General features: G+C 45.0%; 1 protein-coding gene across 1 annotated transcript; it reads left to right on the plus strand.

Annotated features, from left to right (window-relative positions):
• Positions 1-730: 730 nt before the first annotated feature.
• SFRP4 (secreted frizzled related protein 4) lies at positions 731-16,036 on the plus strand (the record flags this gene model as incomplete). The annotated part of the gene is made up of 6 exons (XM_081970651.1): positions 731-1,184; positions 1,947-2,024; positions 2,135-2,200; positions 4,273-4,471; positions 14,602-14,665; positions 15,793-16,036. 6 exons carry the CDS (start codon positions 731-733, stop codon positions 15,979-15,981), a joined length of 1,050 nt encoding a protein of 349 aa, XP_081826777.1. The 3' UTR covers positions 15,982-16,036.
• Between the last annotated feature and the right edge of the window lie 8,798 nt (positions 16,037-24,834).

Here is a 24,834-nt window from a genome sequence, read left to right on the forward strand (position 1 = left end):
GGTGAGAAATTGAGTTGTTTCCATGCTGGATTTTAAAAGTATTCTTAATAATTTTATTTTAATGGGTTTAATTAATAGAGAAGGCTTAGTTTCAAAAGTTGAACAAATGTTAAAATAGTCTTTGACTATTTCCTTTTTTTCTAATCCCAAATGAGAAATTTACTTATTTGTGTTGAAAATAATCTTTCTTTTCTGGATAAGGGAAAGCTTATCAGGTTAATGGCCTGGCTTCTCCTATCCAAAAAACTACAGTATTCTACACCTGTAGCATTTAAATAGCCTCTCGTCTCGAACTCACCCCCTCTCCCTCTTCTAAAGAATCACACTGCTTCTTTTCAATGTACTTGGATAATTCATTATCTGCATTAAATCCCTTGCTGGGGAAGAGGGAGGGGGAGGGAGAGAAGGAGAGATAGAGCGTCAAGTGGAAATTCAGTGAACTGAGGTACAGTCGGGGCTTGCCTCGGAAGAAGTTCAGCCCGCGCACAAGATTCCCCCCTCCCTTCCAGTAATGACCGGGCCGGCAAACAGAAGCCAGTTCACACGTCACTGGCACAATCGGTTATAAATAGTATCCCCAGCCCCTCAACTGTCTATGGTTGCGTCTTGTTCGAGCCTCGACGACCTAGCTTCGCACCCTTCCTTGGCGGCTCTCCCTCCCGGCGGTCAGTCTACCGCCGAGCACGAAGGTGCAGGCAAGCGGTGAGGCGACGTCCGCTCCGTCGAGAGGATGGTCCTGCTAGTCCTCCTGGCCTGGCTCTCGCCCTGGCTTTGCCAGGAGGTTGCGGCTCTGTTGCCTGGGTCCCCCTGTGAGCCGGTGCGCATCCAGATGTGCCGATATATGCCCTGGAACATGACGCGGATGCCTAATCACTTGCACCACAGCACCCAGGAGAACGCAGTCCTCGCCATCGAGCAATACCAGGAGCTGGTAGACTTCGGCTGCAGCCCAGTGCTTAGCTTCTTTCTTTGCGCTATGTTCGCCCCTATTTGCACCGTGGAATTTCTCCACGACCCCATCAAGCCCTGCAAGTCTCTGTGCCAGCGAGCCCGCGACGGCTGTGAGCCCCTCATGAAGAGATACAACCACAGCTGGCCCGAGGGCTTATCCTGCGAGGAGTTGCCTGTTTATGATCGGGGTGTGTGCATAGCCCCAGAGGCCATCATTACGGATCTCCCGGCAGGTGAGGCGAAAAGGAAGGTTAAACTCCAAGCGGTCCCAGGTCAACCCTATAATCCGGCTTCCCAAGAGAAATTCTTTTGGTTAGTTGGCTTGGAAGGTTAGAACAAGAAATGGGACTACTGTGGGTGGGATAGGGGATAGTCAAGAACTAGGAGAGTTTCAGGATTCAGGGGAACTTTCCACCAGAGAGAGGTGCTTCAAGGACCCAGGGGCTCTGAGGCTACGCCGCTTCGACCAGCTTTCAGAAATGCTCGTTCCGAAGAAGCGGTCGGATTCAGGGTCAGCCAGCCCTTCAGATATTCGAAGGAAACCCAACAGGTCCTCTACTAATTGGGCTGTAGCTTTTCCAGACAGCTTCAGAATCCATCCCATAATTTCGCCCTGGGCCCAGACCTCTTTAGTCAGAGGAAACTTCGACCAAGGCTAGGTAACTCTCCACCTCCGCAATCCTTTCCCTACTGCCGCTTCCTAGGTGGTCATCTCAGGCCAGGTCAGCTGGGCGAGAAAAACCGACCCGCTTCGAAGCCGACCTGTTCCGAAAGTGGCAAGAGCGGGGCTGGGTAGCTTTTCAGCTCTCAGGTCGGTGCACTTGTGTGGAGGCAGGAGGTAAGCCTGTGTATGTGTGAACGCAAGAGGATGGGCTTTAGAGTCTGACGGAAGCTGTAAAGTCTCTTGAGAGAGGAAAGCTTTTCCTGTTCCTGCCTATCTCTTCTTCGCCTTTCAACCTTTCATTACCCTTTGGGGTGTCTGTTTTCTCGTTAAGAGGAGGTGAAGTGGATTGACTTTTCGGAAGACGTGATGCTCCACGAGAAGCCGCTGTTCCCAGAGTGCAAGTTGCCCAGTAAGTGCCTTTCCTCTCTCTTTATTTCTGTGGGGCTCACTTTTGCTCGGAAGTTGGCGGCGATGGAAATTTACTTCTTTCTTTTCTTCTGCTTCTAATAAAACTTCTAGATCGCTGCAAATGCAAGAAGTTAAAACCCACGCTGGCGATTTATCTGAACAAAAATTACAGCTATGGTAAGAAAGACCGCAACGGATGATGATGATTACAGACAGGCAAAATCTTTACGATCTCGATTTCCTCTTTCTTCCTCCCCTTCATAGGGAGAAGGAAAGTCCTGGGATTTTCAGCACGGTGAAATCGGACTCGTTAATTATTCATCCAGAGTGTCTGAGAATAAAACAAAAACACAGAGACAAAATAAATTTGTGCTGCCTTGGTTTTGTATTTTGTTTTGGTTTCCTTAAATTTGGAATTGTTTTATCTTTTATATATTTTAAATATTTAAGATAGTTCATCTTTGATCAATGTGTTTTTGAGAAGTAAAATGTTTTAAATCGTTTTTTAGATAGAAACATATAATAATGTGGTTGGAAATGAGAAAAAAATATACTATCATTTGAATTTCATACCAGGAGGGAGGGAGGACTTCACAGTTCTTTGGGAGGAACAGACAGTCATAATAGTATTTTCTCCCTTTAAGCTGACATGTAACAAGTGTAATATCTTGTTTTATGCATTATTTCAGAGCTAAGGTCAGTTGACTGCTGTTCCTGCATCTAGAAATGCATTCTGGGACAGAAAAGAGATACACTTCTTTTCTATTGATCATTTAGCCAGCCCACTTTGCAACCATTTCAATATATATTGAAATTAATATATATTGAAGAGAATCTTTCTATAGCCTTCTAAAACTCTTATGCCTATCTGATTGCTTGTGACTTTCAATTGGGTGAAATAATGCATCATTAGGAGAACCATTTTTAAATCGGTATACACTAAATGGACACATACAGAATGTCTCCAAAATCTGAGACTCAAAAACTCCAACGGGACTGAAATTTTGCTAAGTTGCAGCTGCTTCAGTTCAATCATGGTCATGTGATTATCATCTCCAATGTTCCATCTCCAATGCTCCCTGAACAAGTCCTACAAGAAAGTCAGTGGGAAAGCTAACAGGAAGTCAGATATTCCCACCGATTCCCAACCAGCTAGTTAACTTCATATCAGTTGTTCTTCTGAAAGAGCCAAAAGTGTAGACTTGATGCATTTCCCAATTGAGGTCATTCCATATAGCTGAAGTCACTTCTCAGAAAGCCCTGTTTTTTCAAATGATCACTTTCCTGTGTCTTAGGCAGTGGCATCAATAGTTGCCACAACATCAGTTGAGACAGATATTCCAGAGTATGTTTAAAGCTGATCACCATTACTTTATGTTTGGTCCTCAAACTACTTTTTAAAATTCCCAAGTTTCGCTAGTGCAAACAACTGTCTGATTAATAGTTTGGCTTATAGGGAAGTGTTAATAAGGAAACAAATTCAAATACTGATATTATTTATTTATTTATTTATTTATTTATTTATTTATTTATTTTTTATTTATTTATTTATTTATTTATTTATTACATTTATAAACCACTCCCTCTCCCCGAAGGGACTCGGGGCGGTGTACAAAACAGCTAAAAACCACATACAAAATACAATATCGAATACCCATAAAAACAAGACAATATAAAACCGTTCTAAAACAAAAATTAAAAGCAATCTAAAAATCTATCCCCAGAGATTAAAATACCGGCCAGAAGTGTTAGCAATTAAGACTACGGTTAGGCCAGGCTGGCTAAATGGAACAGGTGGGTCTTTAATTATAAATATTAGTAGGTCTGAATAAATACTTGTGCTGTTTATAACAACTTTCAGTTGGAGCCTTTGCTCAAACATATTACATGTTATTATTTTTATGACTAGAAAAACAGTTTCTACATGTTGGTTCTGGAAATCTCATTTGTTTTCAAAAATACTTATCCATCATTGAACTAAGCAAGTTTCACATAAAGATTAGTTTTGTTTAGTACAGATGAGATGTACAGTATTTTAATGGATTTTCCTGCCTGCCTGAATATAGTATAAAAAAGAAAAAAGAGGCCATTCTGGTGGGCTCACAATACAATCATAACTACATAACAAGCATCAGAGTTCAGTAGAACATTCTCTCTGGTAAATGTATTGGGTAGAGAAATTTTGTTTCTCAGATGCAGGTTTCAGTATGTTACTCTGTACTTATTTTGTATTGTTTTGCTTCTTGCAGTTATTCATGCTAAAATAAAGAGTGTGGAGAGAAGAAGTTGCAATGAAATAACCACAATGGTTGATGTGAAAAATGTTTTGAAATCTTTGACTCCAGTTCCTCATGCTCTAATTCCTCTGTATACTAATTCTTCTTGCCAGTGTCCACCTCTTCTGCCAAATCAAGTTGTACTCATTATGTGCTATGAATGGCACACCAGGTATGTGATGATAAACCAACAAGGAAGTCATATTAGGATGCATAGCACCAATATTTTATATTAATGATATACAGCCAACTGTACTCATTAGTAGTTTGAGATTTTCAGCAAAATAAATGCATAAAATTTTGAAGACAAGACATATATGCATCAGAAAACCAGTGGTGGATTGCAAATCCCATTCCAACCGGTACGGTTGGAACGGGGCCAGTGGCATCCTCATGGACGTGCACAGCACATGTGCATACATTTGCAGTGCATGCATGCGTCCTAGCGCCTCCATGACACTCGGTGATGCTCCAGCTGCTCTGCGGAGCATCGTGTTGGCGATGTACGCGCCATGCACCTGCATGGAAGCACAGAAGCCTTTAAACACCGGTAAGGAGCATGGGCAGGTGGGTGGGCCCTCCAGAACACTGTACCGGAATGGTATCTGGTGCTCCAGGCTGGCTCCGGTACACCCGTACTGGGACATACCATCTGCAACCCACCACTGCAGAAAACCTACATATTGTAGAAGAAACAGAGATGGACTTATTGAGACCTAGATTCAATTTTTTTCAGCTATAATGTTCAGAAGATCATTTTGAATCAGTTTATAAGGTTGCACTGGTAATAATGTCTTATCATAAGCCCTGAGCAGCAGTCTGAGCATGTCAGTATCTAGTATGAGGGATTGTAATCCGAATACCACATCCATAGGTTTGAGTGCATTAATGCTTAAGAAAGAGATGGTAACAAAGAATAGAAAAGATGTATTTTGAAAAATTAAGAAAAGGTTAAACTTCTGAGTTTTGATTCTGAAAGAAAGAGAAAATGGGAGAGGAGTGGGTAAAGCACAATGTTGGTTAATCTTGACATATTTTATAATATCAATACAAAAGGATAATGCTTCCAAAATTAAGCTCAGGAATGGAAATGGTTTAGAAAGTTATACATTTCATGAAACAAACTTGCCAGTGATGTTTCCAAAGGTCTTTGAGGTTTTAATTTTATGTGTTTTGTCAAAAGATTTGAAAAAGACAGTAAAAACAAAACACTGAGTTTCCCACTGAACTCAGCCATATGTAAACAGAGATTGAGTTACATTGGCTTTTAAAAATGTCAAAAGTAACGGTCACTTACTTGGAAAAGTGCTGAAAGAAATACCACATTCTTGTTTCTATCACAATTTCTCCTTTTGTGATTACATTGTGGGTCTTGGTCTTGGATTAAAGGATGTGGAAACCTTAAGTTGAACCAGGGCCATTGGTGCAGGACTTAGGTTGCATGTTTCTTGTGTTATAAGACAGAAACCTTTTTAAAAATGTTTTCAAGAACTGTACAAGCAAATCAGCATGTTACCCAGATGGAAATATAGGTTAAGGTTGAGTTATCCAATCATGAATCAATTGAATAGTATGCAGGTGAAACTCAAAAAATTAGAATATCGTGCAAAAGTTCATTTATTCCAGTAATGCAACTTAAAAGGTGAAATTAATATATGTGATAGACTCATTACATGAAAAGCAAGATAGTTCAAGCCGTGATTTGTCATAATTGTGATGATTATGGCTTACAGCTCATGAAAACCCCAAATTCACAATCTCAGAAAATTAGAATACTGCGAAAAGGTGCAATATTCTAGGATCAAAGTGCCCCACTCTAATCAGCTAATTAAGCCATAACACCTGCAAAGGGTTCCTGAGCCTTTAAATGGTCTCTCAGTCTGGTTCAGTAGGAATCACAATCATGGGAAAGATTGTTGGCCTGACAGTTATGCAGAAAACCATCATTGACACTCTCCATAAGGAGGGAAAGCCTCAAAAGGTAATTGCAAAAGAAGTTGGATGTTCCCAAAGTGCTGTATCAAAGCACATTAATAGAAAGTTATGTGGAAGGGAAAAGTGTGGAAGAAAAAGGTGCACAAGCAGCAGGGATGACCACAGCCTGGAGAGGATTGTCAGGAAAAGGCCATTCAAAAGTGTTGGGGACTTTCACAAGGAGTGGACTGAGGCTGGAGTCAATGCATCAAGAGCCACCACACACAGACGGATCCTGGACATGGGCTTCAAATGTCATATTCCTCTTGTCAAGCCGCTCCTGAACAACAAACAACATCAGAAGCGTCTTACCTGGGCTAAAGAAAAACAGACCTGGTCTGTTGCTCAGTGGTCCAAAGTCCTCTTTTCTGATGAGAGCAACTTTTGCATCTCATTTGGAAATCAAGAACCCAGAGTATGGAGGAAGACTGGAGAGGCACACACTGCAAGATGCTTGAAGTCCAGTGTGAAGTTTCCACAGTCTGTGTTGATTTGGGGAGCCATGTCATCTGCTGGTGTTGGTCCACTGTGCTTCATTAAGTCCAGGGTCAATGCAGCTGTCTACAAGGAGATTTTGGAGCACTTCATGCTTCCTTCCGCAGTCGAGCTTTATGGGGATGCTAACTTCATTTTCCAGCAGGACTTGGCACCTGCCCACACTGCCAAAAGCACCAAAACCTGGTTCAATGACCGTGGGATTACTGTGCTTGATTGGCCAGCAAACTCGCCTGATCTGAACCCCATAGAAAATCACAGCTTGAGCTATCTTGCTTTGCATGTAATGAGTCTTATCTCATATATTAATTTTACCTTTTAAGTTGCATTACTGGAATAAACTTTTGCACGATATTCTAATTTTTCGAGTTTCACCTGTACATACAAGCCCATTGATCTTTTCCAAGCTGGCATTCTCCAACTATGTTTCCTAATAGGAAATGCTGGGTATAATTTATACTTTTAATACATTTGGGGTAAAATAGGATGAGAAAGATTAAAAGCATTCCTTGATAAGGACTGTTTTTCACTTTGTTAGATAAACAATATTGCAGCAAATTTTGTTGGATTGTATAACAGCCCAGCAACGTAGAACAAAAAGAAAGAATTTGCTTGGGGCAAAACAATGCTGATGGAATGTTATAAATCACTGACCTTTCAATGCTGTGAGAAGATTTGTACCAAACTTGATTCCAAATGTCTGCTGGGTCAAAAGTAACATGAATCTCCAAATAATGCTATTTAGTAACTTTGGACTGGAATCTAATCCAGCCCCAATCTTTGGATCCCAATAGGTACCTGATAAACTAATCAATTCATTCTAAATGATTTCTGGAATCAATTTCCAGTAGAAAGTATGAAGCAAATGAATGCATTTATATAATTCTATATATCATTGATCTATACTATATATACTTTATATTATCGTTACTAAAAATTTAATACAATATAAAACTGCTTATATTTATGTTTTTCATGGATATTGCTTTCATGAATTCCTTTTGTTTTAGAAGAAAGACTAAATACCTTTGAACAATGCAGTATATAAATATTCACCATAAATGCTATATTTGTGGTGAAAACATAGTTAAAGAGAAATTAGAAGTGTAAGTCCCAGTGACAGTATCCAAAGCCTTAAGAAATATAGATTTTGTTGTGGTCCAGCAGCGGCCGGCTGAGCTGTTGGTGGACTCTGACAGCTCAGAATATTATGGGACTGCTCTTGGGGATGAGGAAGACTCTGGAGGGTGTTTGGAGTCAGAGCAGGAACTAGAGAGGCCTGTTGGCCACCAGGTGGCATCTGAGTCAGGGAGCAGTGAAGAGGAACAGAGGGAGGTTGTCCCTGATATGCGTATGCGTAGAGCTGAGAGGAGAAAGGAACAGCTGTGGAGAAGACATCATAGAAGGAAGTAGGGACAGTTGGATAAGGGTGTGGCCCCTCCCAAAGAGTTTATAGGTGGAGCGACAGGAGGGGAATCTTTACAGGAAACAACAGTCCATTTTACTAGCCGTTGAGAAAGCATTCCGTAAGTTTAATCTTGGTTTCTTGAAGATAACTTTCTAGGCTCCTAGCCAAGGGATGGCTTTATCTATGTAATTAGTCATGGCAGACAGCCAAGCCTGCATATTCATTGGAATCATGGGACAGGACAGTTTATTTCCTGCCTTAAAACAAAAGCTGTAAAAATCATTACCATGGAGCAGCTGTGTGCCAAGAACGTGCAACTTTCGCAACAGATGGCTATGTTGGCTGCCCAGGTGGTACAGCTCCAAGCTCCCCCTGCTCCACCCCCACCTTGGAGGAAATGCCCGCTTGCAGTGCCTGATAAATTTGATGGCAACCAAGCCATGTTTCCAGCTTTCTTGGGACAATGCCAGCTATTTATCAGCTTGAGAGCAGAGGATTTTCCCACTGACCGAGATAAAGTGGGGTTTGTGATTAGCTTACTCTCCGGCTCTGCAGCTCGTTGGGCAACGCCACTGCTGGTCCTGGCTAGCCCTTTGCTGGATGACTTCAGGGGGTTCTGTGACCACCTCCGGTTAATGTATGAGGACCCCATTAAGACGGAGATGGCTACCCAATATCTGAAGACTCTGAAGCAGAGCCAGGGTTCCTTGCAGGACTACATCAGTGAATTTAGGCTACTAGCCAGGATTTGGCTTGGAAAGAGGCAGCCCTCATGGACACATTTGAGGATGAGTTGTCGAAAGAATTGCAGGATGAACTGGTGCGTGTGGATAGGCCACTGAATTTCAATGTGTTGGTCCACCTGTGTCTCTGGATTGATGCTCGGTTGCAGAGGCGGGAAATTCGCCGCATGTCCCAGGGGAACAGGGTGGTTCCAGCCATGCATGAGACTCCAACTCCACAAGAGGAGCCCATGGAATTAGGTGCAGCCAAACCCCGCTCATCAATAACGGAGAAAGACAGACAGCACTTAGGGGGGTTGTGTTTTTATTGTGGGGAACCTGGCCACATGGGAGCCTTTTGCTCCAAGAAGAGATGAGGGGCATCAGTTACGGGATCTATACTCCAGACCCAGAACAATTTGTTGGGAAAGGCCCCCAAGCCAGATCTAAGGGAGACCTTGGGTCGGGCGCACATCAATTCAGAGCCATGTTCAGAGACAGTGACTTGCGGGCCTCCCTGACACCTGATCCTGGCATACTGAATAGTCCTGTCCAGTAGCCCACAGGGGATTCCGGCGCATGCTCTCGTCGACTCAGGGGCTACCACGAACTTCATGGATGAGGCGTTTGCGACCAAGTATGTGGTCCCTCTGTGTCCAGTAGATCCTCCTATGCTTGTGGAGGCCATTGACAGCTGGGTGCTTCTGTCTGGGCCTATCAAGGCCTCCATGCAACCCATGCGCCTGGTCATCAGGGCTCAAGAGGAAGCCATCCAGTTCTATGTTACCTCTGGCCTGCATTTCCCCATGGTCTTGGGCTTGGCTTGGCTTCAGGCACCCGACCCACAAATCTACTGGTCCCAGAACCTTGTCACCTTTCCAGCCTTGCAATGTGAGGACCACACCCATCATATCTGTGCAGGCCAGCTGCTGAGTCCACCCGGGGTGTCATTGCCTTTTGACATAGCAGATTTTGCAGACATGTTCAGTGAACAAGAAGCAGACCAATTGCCACCACACTGGCCATATGATTGTCCCATCAATTTGATTCTGGACACGCTTCTCCCTGTGGGTCGTTTGTATTCGATGTCAGACCCGGAGTTGGCCACATTGCAGGACTTTTTGGGCAAAAACCTAGCTCGGGGTTTTATCAGACCCTTGTCTTCACCATTGTCTGCCCCGGTCTTGTTTGTCAAAAAGAAGACCGGAGATTTGAGACTCTGTTGTGACTATCGTAGGCTCAATGCTATCACGGTGTGCAATCAATATCCTTTGACCCTTATTCCTGAATGTTGGAGCGGCTCAGAGAAGCTAAGGTGTTCACCAAATTGGAGCTTACAGTCTTGTCCGGATCCAACCCGGGGATGAATGGAAGATGGCATTCGGCACCAGGTACGGGCATTTTGAGTACACGGGTATGCCTTTTGGGCTGACCAATGCCCCTGCTGTCTTCCAACATTTTATGAACGACATCTTACAGGACCTTTTGGACCAGTTTGTCATCATTTATCTCGATGACATCTTGATTTACTCGTCCTCCCGGGATAGCCATCAGCAGCACCTACGCCTGATCCTACAACGGCTCCGTGAGAATCGCTTGTATGCGAAACTGGAGAAGTGCCAGTTTTGGCCGTCCACCATTGAGTTCCTGGAACATCGTATCTCTCCCGAAGGCATTGCAATGGAGCTAGGCAAGATGAAGTCTTTGTGTAGTTGGCAACCTCCTTGGAGAGTGAAGGATGTCCAGCGACTCCTCGGGTTGACCAACTACTATCGGACCTTTATCTCTGGCTTTGCTTCCCTGACTGCACCCCTCACTTGGCTCCTGCAGAAAAAAGTTCCATTTCATTGGGGGAGCCCTGAACACCACACATTTCAGGCCTTGAAGCAGGCCTTCATGAAAGAGCCCATTTTGAAGCATCCTGACCCCCACCGTCTGTTTGTAGTGGAGGCAGATGCATCCGATATCGCTGTGGGAGTGGTGTTACTTCAGGCTCACACCTCCAGTGGTGCCCTTTTCCCTTGCGCTTATTACTCACGGAAACTCAATTCTTCCAAGTGCAATTATACCATTTGGGAGAAGGAGTTACTAGCCATTCAGGTGACATTTGAGGCTTGGAGGCATCATCTAGAGGGGACCAGGCATCAGATTGAAGTACGGACGGACCATAGGAATTTGGAATTTCTGAAGACCACACAGAAATTGAACCAGCACCACATCCGGTGGTCTCTTTTCTTTGCACGGTTCAATTTCCACGTGACGTACATCCCCAGTGTGCACAATCAAAGGACGGATGCCCTATCAAGAAAACCCAAGTATTCGTGTACCAAAGACCCGATTCCACCCCGGACCGTTTTGCCCGTAGAGTCCTTCTCCGCGGTTCACGAGCCTGTGGATTTACGGCCCCAAATACAGGAAGCACAATGGCATGACGATTGGATGGAACAATGGAAGGCAGAGCTGGGGCCTGCCTCCCCATGGACATTCACCTATTAACTTTTGCAGTACCGGGACAGACTCTATATGCCAGTGGGGCCCCTTCGGGGACTTATTCTATCCCAGTGCCATGATAATCCTGTGGCGGGCACTTTAGCCTCTTCAACACCTTGAACCTGGTCTCCCGTACTTTCTGGTGGCCCCGATTGCTACATGACATACAATCGTACGTCACGTCTTGTGTACAGTGTCGGCAAGCCAACTCAGCAACGGGAGCCCCTCCAGGGCTGCTTCAGCCATTGCCGATCCCAGAGAGACCCTGGGAGGCCATTTCTACAGACTTCCTGACAGACTTCCCTCTTCTTCTGGATTTACCATGGTGTTCGTGATGGTAGACATGCTGATGAAGATGGCGCATTTTATCCCGTGTCGGAGATTACCAACAGCCCGCATCACCACCCGCATGTTTATCCAACATGTTTTCAGGCTGCAAGGCCTACTTGACAGGGTTGTGTCAGACAGAGGAATGCAATTCACAGCCCAGTTTTGGAAAGGGCTGATGACGGCCTTGGATGTCAAGATCTGCTTGTCCTCAGCGCACCATCCCAAAACTGACGGAGGGACGGAGAAAGTGATCAGGATATTGGAGCAGTATCTGTGCTTTTTGTGAACAAGCAGCAAAATGATTGGGCAGACTACCTGGCAATAGCGGAGTTTGCGTTCAATAACGCACAGCACACATCCACGCAAACAACACTCTTCTTGGCCAATGTAGGGTATCATCCTCTGTTCTTTCCCCTCACAGCCATCGACTCACCAGTCCCCACAGCTAAGAACTTCCTGTCGGAACTACAGGCAGTCCATCAAGTGGTGCAGCGATATCTGGATAAAGCCAAGAAGGACTATAAGACAGGTCTCGGCGTGCGATGTCAGCGTTGACTGTGGGCGACCAAGTGTGGTTGTCCACTAGACACCTTCTGTCAAACCGGTTGGTCAAGAAGTTAGATCACCGTTACTTTGGCCCATTTCCTGTTTAACAGTCATCAATCCAGTCGCCTATCGCCTGACTTTACCACGTTCGATGCGAGTCCATCCGGTCTTTCATCGATCTTTTCTTGTTCCTGAATGGCCGGCTTGTCCTCTTCGCCAACCCAATCATCCCCAGCCAGAACCCCATGCCGATGAGGCACTGGCCGAGTACGAAGTTGCCAGGATTCGGGATTCCCGATGGCTGAAAGAACAGTTCCAATACCTGGTGGAATGGAAAGGCCAAGAGCCGGAGGATGTTACCTGGGAGGATGCGACCTCAGTGCACGCACCTGCTTTGGTGCAGGCTTCCATGAACAATTCCCAGCTAAGCCACATCCTGAGTGTCAGACCCGGGGGAAGGACCCTGTGGTGAGGGATAGTGTTGTGGCCCAGCAGCAGCCGGCTGAGCTGTTGGTGGACTCTGACAGCTCAGACTATTATGGGACTGTTCTCTAGGATGAGGAAGACTCTGGAGGGTGTTTGGAGTCAGAGCAGGAACTAGAGAGGCCTGTTGGCCACCAGATGGCATCTGAGTCAGGGAGCAGTGTAGAGGAACAGAGGAAGGTTGTCCCTGATGTGCGTATGCGTAGAGCTGAGAGGAGAAAGGAACCGTTGTGGAGAAGACATCATAGAAGGAAGTAGAGACAGCTGGCTAAGGGTGTGGCCCCTCCCAAAGAGTTTATAGGTGGAGCGACAGGAGGGGAATCTTTACAGGAAACAACAGTCCATTTTACTAGCCGTTGAGAAAGCATTCCGTAAGTTTAATCTTGGTTTCTTGAAGATAGCTTTCTAGGCTCCTAGCCAAGGGATGGCTTTATCTATGTAATTAGTCATGGCAGACAGCCAAGCCTGTGTCTGCATATTCATTGGAATCACGGGACAGAACAGATTTCTCCATTCATTGTAGACAAAGTAGTCCAAAGGTGGTGAGAGTGATCTTCTGAAGGTCTTTTATTGTTACATTGATGAAAACTCTTACCATTTTTTAAAATTCACTGCCAATTATCAATTGAGACCGTGGATCTCCAGGTTCTAAAGCTCTCTCATTTCCCATTACAAGGACAAAATCTACTCAAGAGGTGGTATGATTAATGCTTTTTCCTATTAACTTTAATGTTAAGGGATTAAGAAAAAAAAGGAACAGTTATTTAGTAATAAACCATCAATACACTCTGTTTTGCCTCTCATTCCCTCCTGTTTTGAAATCAAAGTTCATACCAAATAAAAATAAAGATCCCTGATCAATCAGGTTAAAAAAACATTTAACCAAGTTTTCTGGGTTATGTACATGATCACCAAATGCAGCAGTAGTTCCCAACCTTTGCAGCTTGGCAGCCCCAGCACGGGAAAAGGGAAGTGAGGAGAGAGGAATTGGGCCATACAAGCAGTGGTATAATGTGCGCACACATTCATGTGCAGCTCACCTTGTATGAGCAGCAGGCGAGTACACATGTGCATGTGTGTGCAGCTCAACTTGTGCAAGTTGAGCTGCACTTGCATGTGCACACATGCTGGCCCGCCACTCACATAGTCCTGTTGCAAATAGGCCATGACTCGGTAGTGGGCCACAGCCCTGGGGTTGGGGATTCCTAAATGCAGGAATCGTACAAGTGTGGCACAGAAACATTTTCTTTCTTCTTTTCCATAACAACTGGTATTAAACACATTACGTTATAAGATTACATTGATATGTAAGATAATGTAAGCAGTCAACCAATGGTAATTTATCCCCTATGAAGGTGGCAGTACAAGTAGTCCTTGACTTACAACCAGTTCATTTAGTGACAATTTAAAGTTAAAATGGTACTGAAAAAAGTTCTTATGACCATTTTTCACACTTACGATCATTCCACCATCCCCATGGACGCATGATCAAAATTCAGACTCATGGCAATATGATTCGTATTTATGATGGTTGAAGTGCCGTGGGGTCATGTGATCATCTTTTGTGACCTTTTGACAAGCAAAGTCAATGAAACCACATTCATTTAACCAACATTTAACAACTACAGTAATTCACTTCATAACTATGGTAAAATGATGTAAAATGGAGCAAAAACTCATTTAACAAATGTCTCACTTAGCAACATACATTTTGGGCTCAATTGTAATCTTAAGTAGAGGACTACCTGTACATTTAAAGGTATCTAAACTGTTGGTAATAAATCTCAAGACCAAAATGGGATGAAGATTATGTACATTTCTATTCTGATCTTCTTAGTTATGCAATTATTTTAGGTTGATGCTTCTTGATGAGTGCTCAGTGGAAAAGTGGAAGGTTCCATTAAGCAAAAGGTTTCAGGTAAGAACAGATTCATGTAGAATGGATGGGATGCACAATAGCAAGAAGTATGTTAGCCTATATCCCAGGGTCAAAGTAAGCAAGAATAGAGAAATACAAATTGTCATAGAATTTTAACAAAACCCCTTCATACGGGATGTTATGTAATTAGAAAAATAGATAAAATTCTGGAATGATGTATATTATTTTCAATACTGGATATTGTTATTACTATGACACTTCTTTGGCAAGCTGATCCAACTCTTAATCCAAGTGTTCTGGGGATTTTTTTTTTCTTTTTCTTTTTGTATTTAATTATTTATATTTCTGGAATTTCTCTCCAAAACCACTTTGCATATATATTAGCAGAAAAATACAAGTTTAAAAGCCATTTTTACCCACACTGAGCAATATGTTTTTGGGAAAAAAAACTATTTAACATAGTTTTAGCCCTAAGTCATATTGTCACACCTACCCCAGCCCATATACTAAGATTTTCATGAATAAAAATAAATGGAGTATTTTAAATATATAGAAGTGTTTGCTAGATCTAACCACTGATACAAAATATTATTTTAAAAGAAAAACTGGACAAGTGAAAGAATAATATAAAGTGCACTGGAATCAATATGCATGACATGGTTTTTATAATACAAGTTAGAACACTTGAATGTAGAACAAATTATCCTCTGACTGGGAGCCTGATGTACCTTTATAGGGAAAAAATGCATAAAGATATCTTTGAAAGTTAAACCATCCTTCACAAGTGGACCATTGTCCTGCCCCCATCCAAGAAGAAAAAGTTGTTCATTCCTACCTGGTAGGATTGGCTCTACTCTCTGGTTTTAATTTTGTCCAACCAGCTACAAGAAATGGGTTTTAGAAGTGTACAAGGAGACCATCTATTCTTATAGAAGCATGATTTTGCAAACCATCAACTGCCAAGTGCTGCTAAGTTAAGCATTTCTATAAGCATAGGAAAGTGGAAATGATTTTGTTTTATAGTTTGGAATTTAATTCATTTACTTTTTTCTCCTAACAAGTTAACATGGCTGTTGTCTTCACTGATAGTGAATATCCATGAGTAGATGAAGGAAATGGCTTCCAGTTTTCTGAATGCTAACATTATTTTACATTATGTTTCCTAGCGATGGGAACAGAGACTCCAAGAACAGAAACTACAAGCAGCCTCTAATAGAAAGCTGATTTCCAGAAACTCTGGTCACATTGGGATACCAAAACAAAACTTAAAGAAAAGCAATCCTGTGCTCACCAGTTCCAAGAAGATCAATAAGCTCAGAAATAACCAAAAAAACATTAATTCTAAAAAAATATGAGTTCCACCTTTTTTCCCCGTAGGAAAGCCAACAAGCTGGCCTGAAAAGCATATGATTTGCTGAACACTATAACCTAAACATTTCATTTTTATTTGTAAAATAAATAAAAACACATACAGTTTTGCACTAAACTGAGAGAGTTGATTATGTAGCCTACATTTAGCATTGCAAATCATAGCTGATTAACAAGTGTCTAGGTTAGTAGCTCTTTGATTTAAATATGCCTATGTGCTTCTGGTACTAAGAATAGTTTTGCTATAGCAGAAAAGCTGTATCTTATTTTGATATTTATGTAGTATTTTATCATGCTAGCAAAAAGAGAGTCTTTGTCTAGTATCCTGAAGAAATTTGCTGAGTATAGGAATGAGATGCCATGCATTGCTCTCGTGCTTCATCCTACCTTCATTGCACAGAAAAAGTACAATGCCATAGCTTTATTGTCAAAAATGCATAAGCAACATCACTTAATTATTGAATTATACAGATTTCTGTGCCAAAAATATGTAATGCTGCTATCCTAAATATACTTACAAAGCAATAAGGCATACTGAATGTAAGGGGGCTTATTTTTAAGTATATACAGTATATATAGGACTGCCATATACTGTATATACTTAAAAACAAGTCCACTTACATTCAGTATGCCTTATTCCTTTGTCTGCCAAAAAGGACTGCCAAAAAGGGCTCAGTGGCTCAGTGGCTAAAATGCTCAGCTTGTCGATCAGAAGGTTGGCAGTTCAGCGGTTCGAATCCCTAGTGCCACATAATGGAATGAGCTCCCGTTACTTGTCCCAGCTTCTGCCAACCTAGCAGTTCAAAAGCATGTAAAAAAATGCAAGCAGAAAAATAGGGAACACTTTGATAGGAAGGTAACAGCACTCCATGTGCCTTCGGTGTTTAGTCATGCCGACCACATGACCATGAAGATGTCTTCGGAGATGTCTTTGGCTTAGAAATGGAGATGAGCACCGCCCCTACAGCTGGAAACCACTAGTATGCATGTGCAGGAGAACTTTTACCTTTACCAGTATAAAGCATGCTCTTATTTTTTTTACTTCAACTCTGTTTTTGTATTCCTTGCTATATAGTATATTGTTGTACTTTCACATTTACAAAAAGCCATTCGTTCAAAAATCTACTACAACAAAACTGAAAACTTGAACTTATGTATCACTTATAGATTTATTAAGAATGAGTATTAAAACAAAAACTTTTCTAACTAAAAATATAATTGCTAATTCACAACTATGTCTTAACATTTTTTAATAAAAATGGGAAGGCATCTCAACTAATTTAGCAAGGGTGAAACATTATGATGTCAAATTTATCTTAACTTACCCTCTTCTACAGGTTTCACAACAATAATATGTAGATATGGATTCTCTTCCATGTTTGGGGTGTCCCATTCATTTTACTGAGGAGCACTTGTTCGCAAGCATATTCTTTTTTATGTATGGACTGGATATTTCACGTGAACAAGATAAAACTTTTAAAATGGAGGAAATATTTTCATCTCCCAAATTTCCATCTCCTAAATTAAATTGGATTAGGGCAATTGACTGCAGTGCAGAAAAGCATACAGTAATATTTACAGTATAGGATGTTTTTGAATACCCATTGTACTATACCTGAAGCTAATACTAACTTCCATCCATCTTATTTGGGATAATAGTCTTTGAATGCAACTCTGCCTGTTGAAGAATTATGATTTAGTTGCTAAGAATCACACAGTGTCTTAATATTAATTGAAGAATTACATATGTGAAGGACCTTTGCTTCCAATGCCTTCTGCTGTACATATAGTTTTCCAACTATATTTACTATATTTCTCTGATACTACATTAAGGATGAAATTCAAAGTGACTCACTTGCATACATCTGAGCTTTTATTGAGATTGTAATACATGTGCTTCATAGAAGAATGCCAATTAGGAATCCATAATACGATTGCTGGCAAGTTCAGAAATGTACTTTTCTTTATTGAAAATCTTGGACAATACATTTGAATTGTTTAGTTGGGCATAGATATGCATTAGAATTGAAGAATTAGGATTAGACTGTCTTTTTCAAAAACATCTTGCAATCTTGTGTAATGTTAGAATACATTTAGGACCGTTTTTTTGTTTGTTGTCTATCATTGAACACATTTACCCATTAATAATGCATAAAGACTATAAACAACTGCCACTATGTGTTGTTTTTTACTGATAAGATCAGAGTGATATTCAGCTGGTTTGGACCGGTTCACATGAATCGGTAGCGGAAATTTTGAGTAGTTCAGAGAACCGGCAAACACCATCTCTGGCTGGCCCCTCCCCTGCCTACCCAAACACTCAAGCCGCCTGCCCCACCCACCCACTTGCTTCACCCACCTGCTCACCCCGCCACTCCTCATCTCACTTCCCCGGCATAGCACACTATGTGGCTCCCCAGTTGCATTGACCACATAGTCTCTGTGGCTTGCCTGCCTTCCCATGCAGTGCCTGCTGCAGCCCAACTGAACAGCCCTGATCTGCCTGCCTGAGTAAGTAAGCCTGCCAGTCATGGCCTAGCTAGCTTCCCCCACCATCTCCGCCTGCCTTCCCTACTCGCTTCCATGCAGCATGTGGCCTCACCATGCTTCGCTGCCGCCCTGAGGCCTTCCTGAAGGTCCCAGTGGCCAGGCCCACTGCCCACACTCATCTAGAGAACCCTGGCCTAGCTTTAAACTACATCCTGTGCAGCACAGCAAAATTTAGCAAACAGGAGTTGCCAGTTTGGGTCCTTTAAATCCCATCCGGAAAGTGCTGCAGCAGAGAGAAGCAGACAGGTTGAATGCTGTTTCTCTCTGCTGCAGCGCTTTCTGGATGGGACTTACAGGACCCAAAGAGGCAACCCCCGGTTGCTAAATTTCACTATGCTGCACAAGACGCTTTCCCAGCAAGAGCAGCGGTGGAGAGAAAATAGGTCAAGTGGCTCCATGTGCTCTCCGGGTCAGCAGCTACTTCTTCTCTCCACCACTGCTCATGCTGGGAAACAACAACTGCTTCTCTCTGCCACATATGTTTCTATGCTGTATTTCTTTCTAATAAGTGTGATGATTTGTCTGAAAGTTCTCCAACAATTAGAGCACTATGATTTCTGATAATTTATTTCTAAAATGAAATAAATTGTTTGAAATTAGAGGAGATCATGTAAAATGATTGTCATCATAGAATTCAAACTATTGTTTCACACTTAAGCAACCATGATTGATATACCACCACATAGCTCAATTTGATAATAATATTTTTATTTATTTTCAGTTTTTAAATGTCCGTGTAGCTAAAGAAAAAGTTTTAGCTTGGAGAAATATGAACCCCATCTCTCTATCTGTGTGTGTGTGTGTGTGTGTGTGTGTGTGTGTGTGTTCATATTCATATATAAAGGATCACTATTATTATACAGAGATACATTTAAAAGAATACAGCAATTTGAAATATACATTGTGTAGATATGTCATTTTTAGTCATTCTTGATGTTTAGTGTTAGATCTGGGCAACGAGAGAACAGACTGCGGACACGAAGTGACTTAACAGGTCTTTATTAGTAGTAGTAGTGATCCAGCTTGCTCTGTGGTCGGAGGGTTCCCCTTTTATAGGGATCGGGTACGCCCCTCGACCAATCAGAACGATACCTGTTTCCCGCTGTAGCAGCGGACCAGAGAGGAGACTTGCCACGATATATGTTAATATCTAACACTCCTCCCCTCCTAGACGGAACGTTGCGGTTAGTAATATAGTCCTTGAGATACGTTGGTGTTTGTCTTATTCGGGTGGAGCGTCGCAGTTCGGGTTGGTCAGAAGTAGTTGTAGGATCGGTTTCTTTCCGTGTTTCGTTTCCGGGCGTTTGCAGGCTCTCGTTGCTTTGGCGTTCGGGGATCTGCTCGCTTTCGTTGCTTGGGGGTTGTTCCGTTTCGCGCCCGACCTCTTGTTCTGTCCTTGGCTCGCAGGTGTCGTAGTTCTCTGTGTTGGGGCTCTCGAGTGGCTGGCTTTGCAATGGCAGGTAGCTCCCGTTCTCTGTTCGTAGATCTGAGTGCGCCAGGCGACCCCGTAGTTGATCGACGTGCCTTTTCCAGTTCCGCCCATCTTCTAGTTCCAACAGATACGATCGTGGACCCGTGATGCCAATGACCTTTGCCGGCATCCACAATGTCCCCCCTGCATAGTTGTGGGCGTATACTGAATCCCCTATGCTAAAACTCCGAATTTTGCTTGTAGAGTCTGGGGGAGCGGTGGCAGAGTAATTTGGGTGAAGACGGTCCAGGTGAGACCATAGACGGCGGCCCATGAGTAGTTCAGCGGGGCTCCTACCCGTCGTTGCGCTGGGGGTAATGTGTTGGATCAATAGGTAATGGTCAATGCGTGTTTGCCAATCACCTGGACCCATCCTAGCGAGGGCCTCTTTTGCGAATCGCACCATTCTCTCCGCCTGTCCATTTTATTTATTTTTTATTTATTTATTTATTTCTTGGATTTCTAGACCGCCCCCTCTCCCAAAAAGGGACTCGGGGCGGTGTACAGTCAATGCAGATAAAAATACAATCATAAAACAATTAAATACATTTGGATGGAGGAGATAGGCTGTACAAGAAATAAATATATTCTAAAACCCTAAAAACATCCCCGATTAAAAACCCAAACCCAATTAAAATAAATCCCCGGGAGGTAAAACTAAGAAAGTGCCAGGCCAGCTGATTGAAATAGGTGAGTCTTTAACTTTTGACGGAAGGAACGTAGGTCGGTGGTGGTTCGAATGTCGGGGGGGAGGTCATTCCAGAGGGTTGGGCCCATCACAGAGAAGGACCTACTCCTAGGTGTCGCCCACTGACACTGCCTAGCGGACGGCACCAGGAGGAGTCCCTCCCTGTGTAAGCGAATAGGTCGCAGGGACGTGTGTGGTAGGATGCAATCCTGCAGATATCTAGGTCCTATGCCATGGAGCGCTTTAAAGATAGTGATCAATATCTTGAAACGCACCCGAAAGGCCACAGGTAGCCAGTGCAGCTCGCGCAGGAGCGGTGTTACGTGGGAGTAACGTGTACTCCCCATGATAACCCGCGCGGCTGCGTTCTGAACTAGCTGCAGTCTCCGGATGCGTCCCAAGGGAAGCCCCATGTAGAGGGCATTGCAGTAGTCCAGGCGAGACGTCACCAGCGCATGAGTGACCGTGCGCAGGGCACTCCGGTCCAGTAGGGGGCGCAATTGGCGCACCAGGTGAACCTGGTGGAACGCCCCCCTTGCCACGGCTGCCACATGGTCCTCCAGTGACAGCTGGGCATCAAGGAGGACGCCCAAATTGCGCGCCCGCTCCACAGGGGACAGTTGTTCGCCCCCTATGGCCAGCGATGGTGTCAGCAGGCTGAACCGAGGTGCCGGTACCCATAGCCACTCGGTCTTGGAGGGGTTGAGTTTGAGTCTGTTGTCCCCCATCCAGACCCCGACGCTTCCAAACACCGGGACATCACTTCGACAGCCTCGTTGGGGTGGTTTGGGGTTGAAATGTACAGCTGAGTGTCATCAGCGTACAGGTGGTACTCAACCCCAAAGCCACGGATGATCTCACCCAGTGGCTTCACATATGCATTGAACAGGAGAGGCGAGAGGACCGACCCCTGCGGCACCCCACAAGTGAGTGGCCTCAGGGACGACCTCTGCCCCCCTGTCAACACACATTGCTTCCGGTCGGAGAGGTAGGAGCCGAACCACCGCGAAACGGTGCCTCCGACTCCCATCCCCTCCAACCGGCGCAATAGGATACCATGGTCAATGGTATCAAAGGCCGCCGAGAGGTCTAATAGGACCAGGATAGAGGAACAACCCCTATCTCTGGCCCTCCAGAGATCATCAACCAACGCGACCAAGGCTGTCTCAGTGCTGTGCCCGGGTCGGAAGCTGGACTGGCGTGGGTCTAGATAGTCGGATTCGTCCAGGTGTCGTTGAAACTGCTGCGCCACCACATTCTCAACAACCTTCGCCAAGAAGGGGAGGTTGGAGACTGGACGGTAATTAGCTAGCTCCATTGGGTCAAGCGAAGGTCTCTTGAGCAAGGGTCTCACCACCGCCTCTTTCAAGGCGGTTGGTAAGTAACCCTCACCCAATGAGGCATTCACCAGGCCCAGAAGCCAGCCTCGTGTCACCTCCCAGGATGCCAGTACCAGCCAGGAGGGGCACGGGTCCATTGAACATGTGGTGGGTCGTAGCCGTCCACGCAACCTGTCCAAATCCTCGGGGGTAACAGAGTCAAACTCCTCCCAGAATGGTCTCTCAAGACTCGCTGTTGACGGCTCGTCTGGTCCACTGACGGAGGTCCATCTGCTCCGGATCTGATCGATTTTGTCCTGAAGATATTCCCCAAACTCCTCTGCTCTTCCCTGTAAGGGTGTCTCTCGCGTCCCCTGCGATAAAAGGGAGCGGGTCACCCGAAACAGGGCGGCAGGGTGGTTATCCATGGACGCAATAAGGGCAGCACAATGTCTGCGCTTGGCCGCTCTTATTGCCACAAGGTAAGTCCGCAAATAGGCTCTTACCTGTGTTCGGTCAGATTCGGAGCTGCTCTCTAGACGTCTCCTGTGGCGCTTCATCACCCTTAGCTCCTCAGTGAACCAAGGAGCCCGGGTGGGTCGATGCCGCAGGAGAGGTCGCAAAGGCGCAACCCAGTCCAAGGCCCCAGTCGTCGCCCTATTCCAGGCAGTCACAAGGTCCTCGGAGCGGGAGCGGGACAAGGCTACAGGTATTGGCCCAAGCTCCGTCTGGAATCTATCCGATTCCATCAGGTGCCTGGGGCGGTACCAGCTTGTAGAGTCTGGTTCCGCCTCCTCGCGGTGGGGGATAGTGCCAGGGAAGTCCAGCCGGAGGGATGAGTGGTCTGACCATGACAGGGGCGTGATGACTAAGTCCCCTATTCCCAGATCACTCGTCCACTGTTCAGATACAAAAATGAGGTCCAGTGTGTGGCCCCCTTCGTGAGTGGGGCCCTGCACTAATTGGGTCAGGTCCATGGCCATCATGGAAGCCATGAACTCCCGAGCCACCTCGGAAGCCGCTCCCGTTGATGGCAAGTTGAAGTCCCCCATGACCAAAAGTCTGGGAGTCTCAACTGCCGTCGCTGAGATTAGCTCGAGGAGCTCGGGCAGGGCTGCTGATGCATAGCGAGGAGCCAAGTATACAATCAGCAAGCCCCACTGCCTCCCTGGGCCCCAGTTCACACCAAGGGACTCACACCCGGGTATCTGAGGGACAGTGAACTCCCTCGGCTCTAAACATTCCCGCATAACCACCGCCACCCCACCACCCTTACCCAGGGCCCGGGGCTGATGGAATGCCCGGAAGCCTGGTGGGCACATTTCCACGAGGGGTAAACCACCCTCGTGGCCCAACCAGGTCTCCGTTATCCCTGCAAGGTCTAGCTCCCCCTCTGAGATCAACTCATTAATGAGGGGGGCCTTGTTGGTAACAGACCTTGCATTGCAAAGCATCAGCCGCAGGCCCTGGCTCTGTAGCACCTGTCCACCTAGACTGCAGGGGTTGGTACAAGCGACCGGGCGTAACCATTTGATGCCGGATGGAATGGCGCGACGAGGGCGTGCCGAATTCCCTGACCTGCTAGATATGTCTCAAATTGCATGGCCGTGAACTGGGGCCCGTTATCGGAGACCAGGAGGTCGGGCAGGCCATGAGTGGCGAAAAGTCGCCGTAGAACCTTAATGACTGCCTCTGCCGTGGTTGAAGTCATTAGGACTACTTCTAGCCATTTCGAGTATGCATTCACAACTATAAGGAAAGTCTGACCTTGGAACGGCCCTGCGAAGTCGATGTGTATTTGCGACCAGGGTGCTTTAGGCTTCTCCCATTCTGTGGCGGGTGCTTCCGGGGGTGCTGGTCTCAATTCCTGGCATGGGTCGCAAGTGGCCACCCATTCCTCTATTTCTTTGTCCATGTTTGGCCACCAAACGTAACTTCTTGCTAAAGCCTTCATCCTAACAATCCCCGGATGACCAACATGTAAAGCATCTAATACATTCCTACGTAAAGCATACGGAATAACAACTCGATCCCCCCACAATAAACAACCTTGTAACACTGAGAGTTCGTCCCGTTTTGACCAAAACACTTTGAATTCTGGGCCCACGTTTCCCTTCGGCCACCCCCTCCAAACCCAAGTTTGAACTTGCTTTATTAAATTGTCTTTAGAAGAAAACCTTGCAACATCATAAGAGGAAACCGGTCCTGAGTCCAAACAATCAATGAGCAGCACCGGTACTTCGGGAGTGGGGTCTGGCAAAAGGTCCAGTAGTGGGCAACGGCTGAGTGCGTCTGCGTGTCCTAGAGTGGAACCCGGTTGATGAATTAACTTGTATGAGTACGCAGCCAGGAAAACAGTCCACCTGGTCATGCGTGGAGAAAGGGAGACTGGAGTGGGGCGGTTTCCTGCCAAAAGTCCCAACAACGGTTTGTGATCTGTAATCAGTTCAAAATCGCGGCCGTAGAGGTATTCGTGGAAACGTTTTACCCCAGCTACAGCAGCTAGCGCTTCCCTGTCCATCTGGCTGTAATTCCTCTCGGCCGATGAAAGAGTCCTGGAGTAGAAAGCGATGGGTGCTTCTTTTCCGTCGGGCATCCGGTGGCTGAGGACTGCGCCGACTCCAAAAGGTGATGCGTCGCAGGTCAATACCAGCGGTAGTGTCTGGCTGTATTGGACTAACAGCGAGTCAGTGGTGAGCAGGCGCTTTACTCCGGCAAAAGCTCCTTTTTCGGATCATCCCCATTTCCATGGTGTGTTCCTCTGGAGTAGACGGTGTAGTGGCTCAGCAACGGTCGCCTTCTGTCTCAGGAA

Source organism: Natrix helvetica (assembly GCF_964273705.1).
Source record: "Natrix helvetica genome assembly, chromosome: Z".
NCBI classification, from domain to species: Eukaryota; Metazoa; Chordata; class Lepidosauria; order Squamata; family Natricidae; genus Natrix; species Natrix helvetica.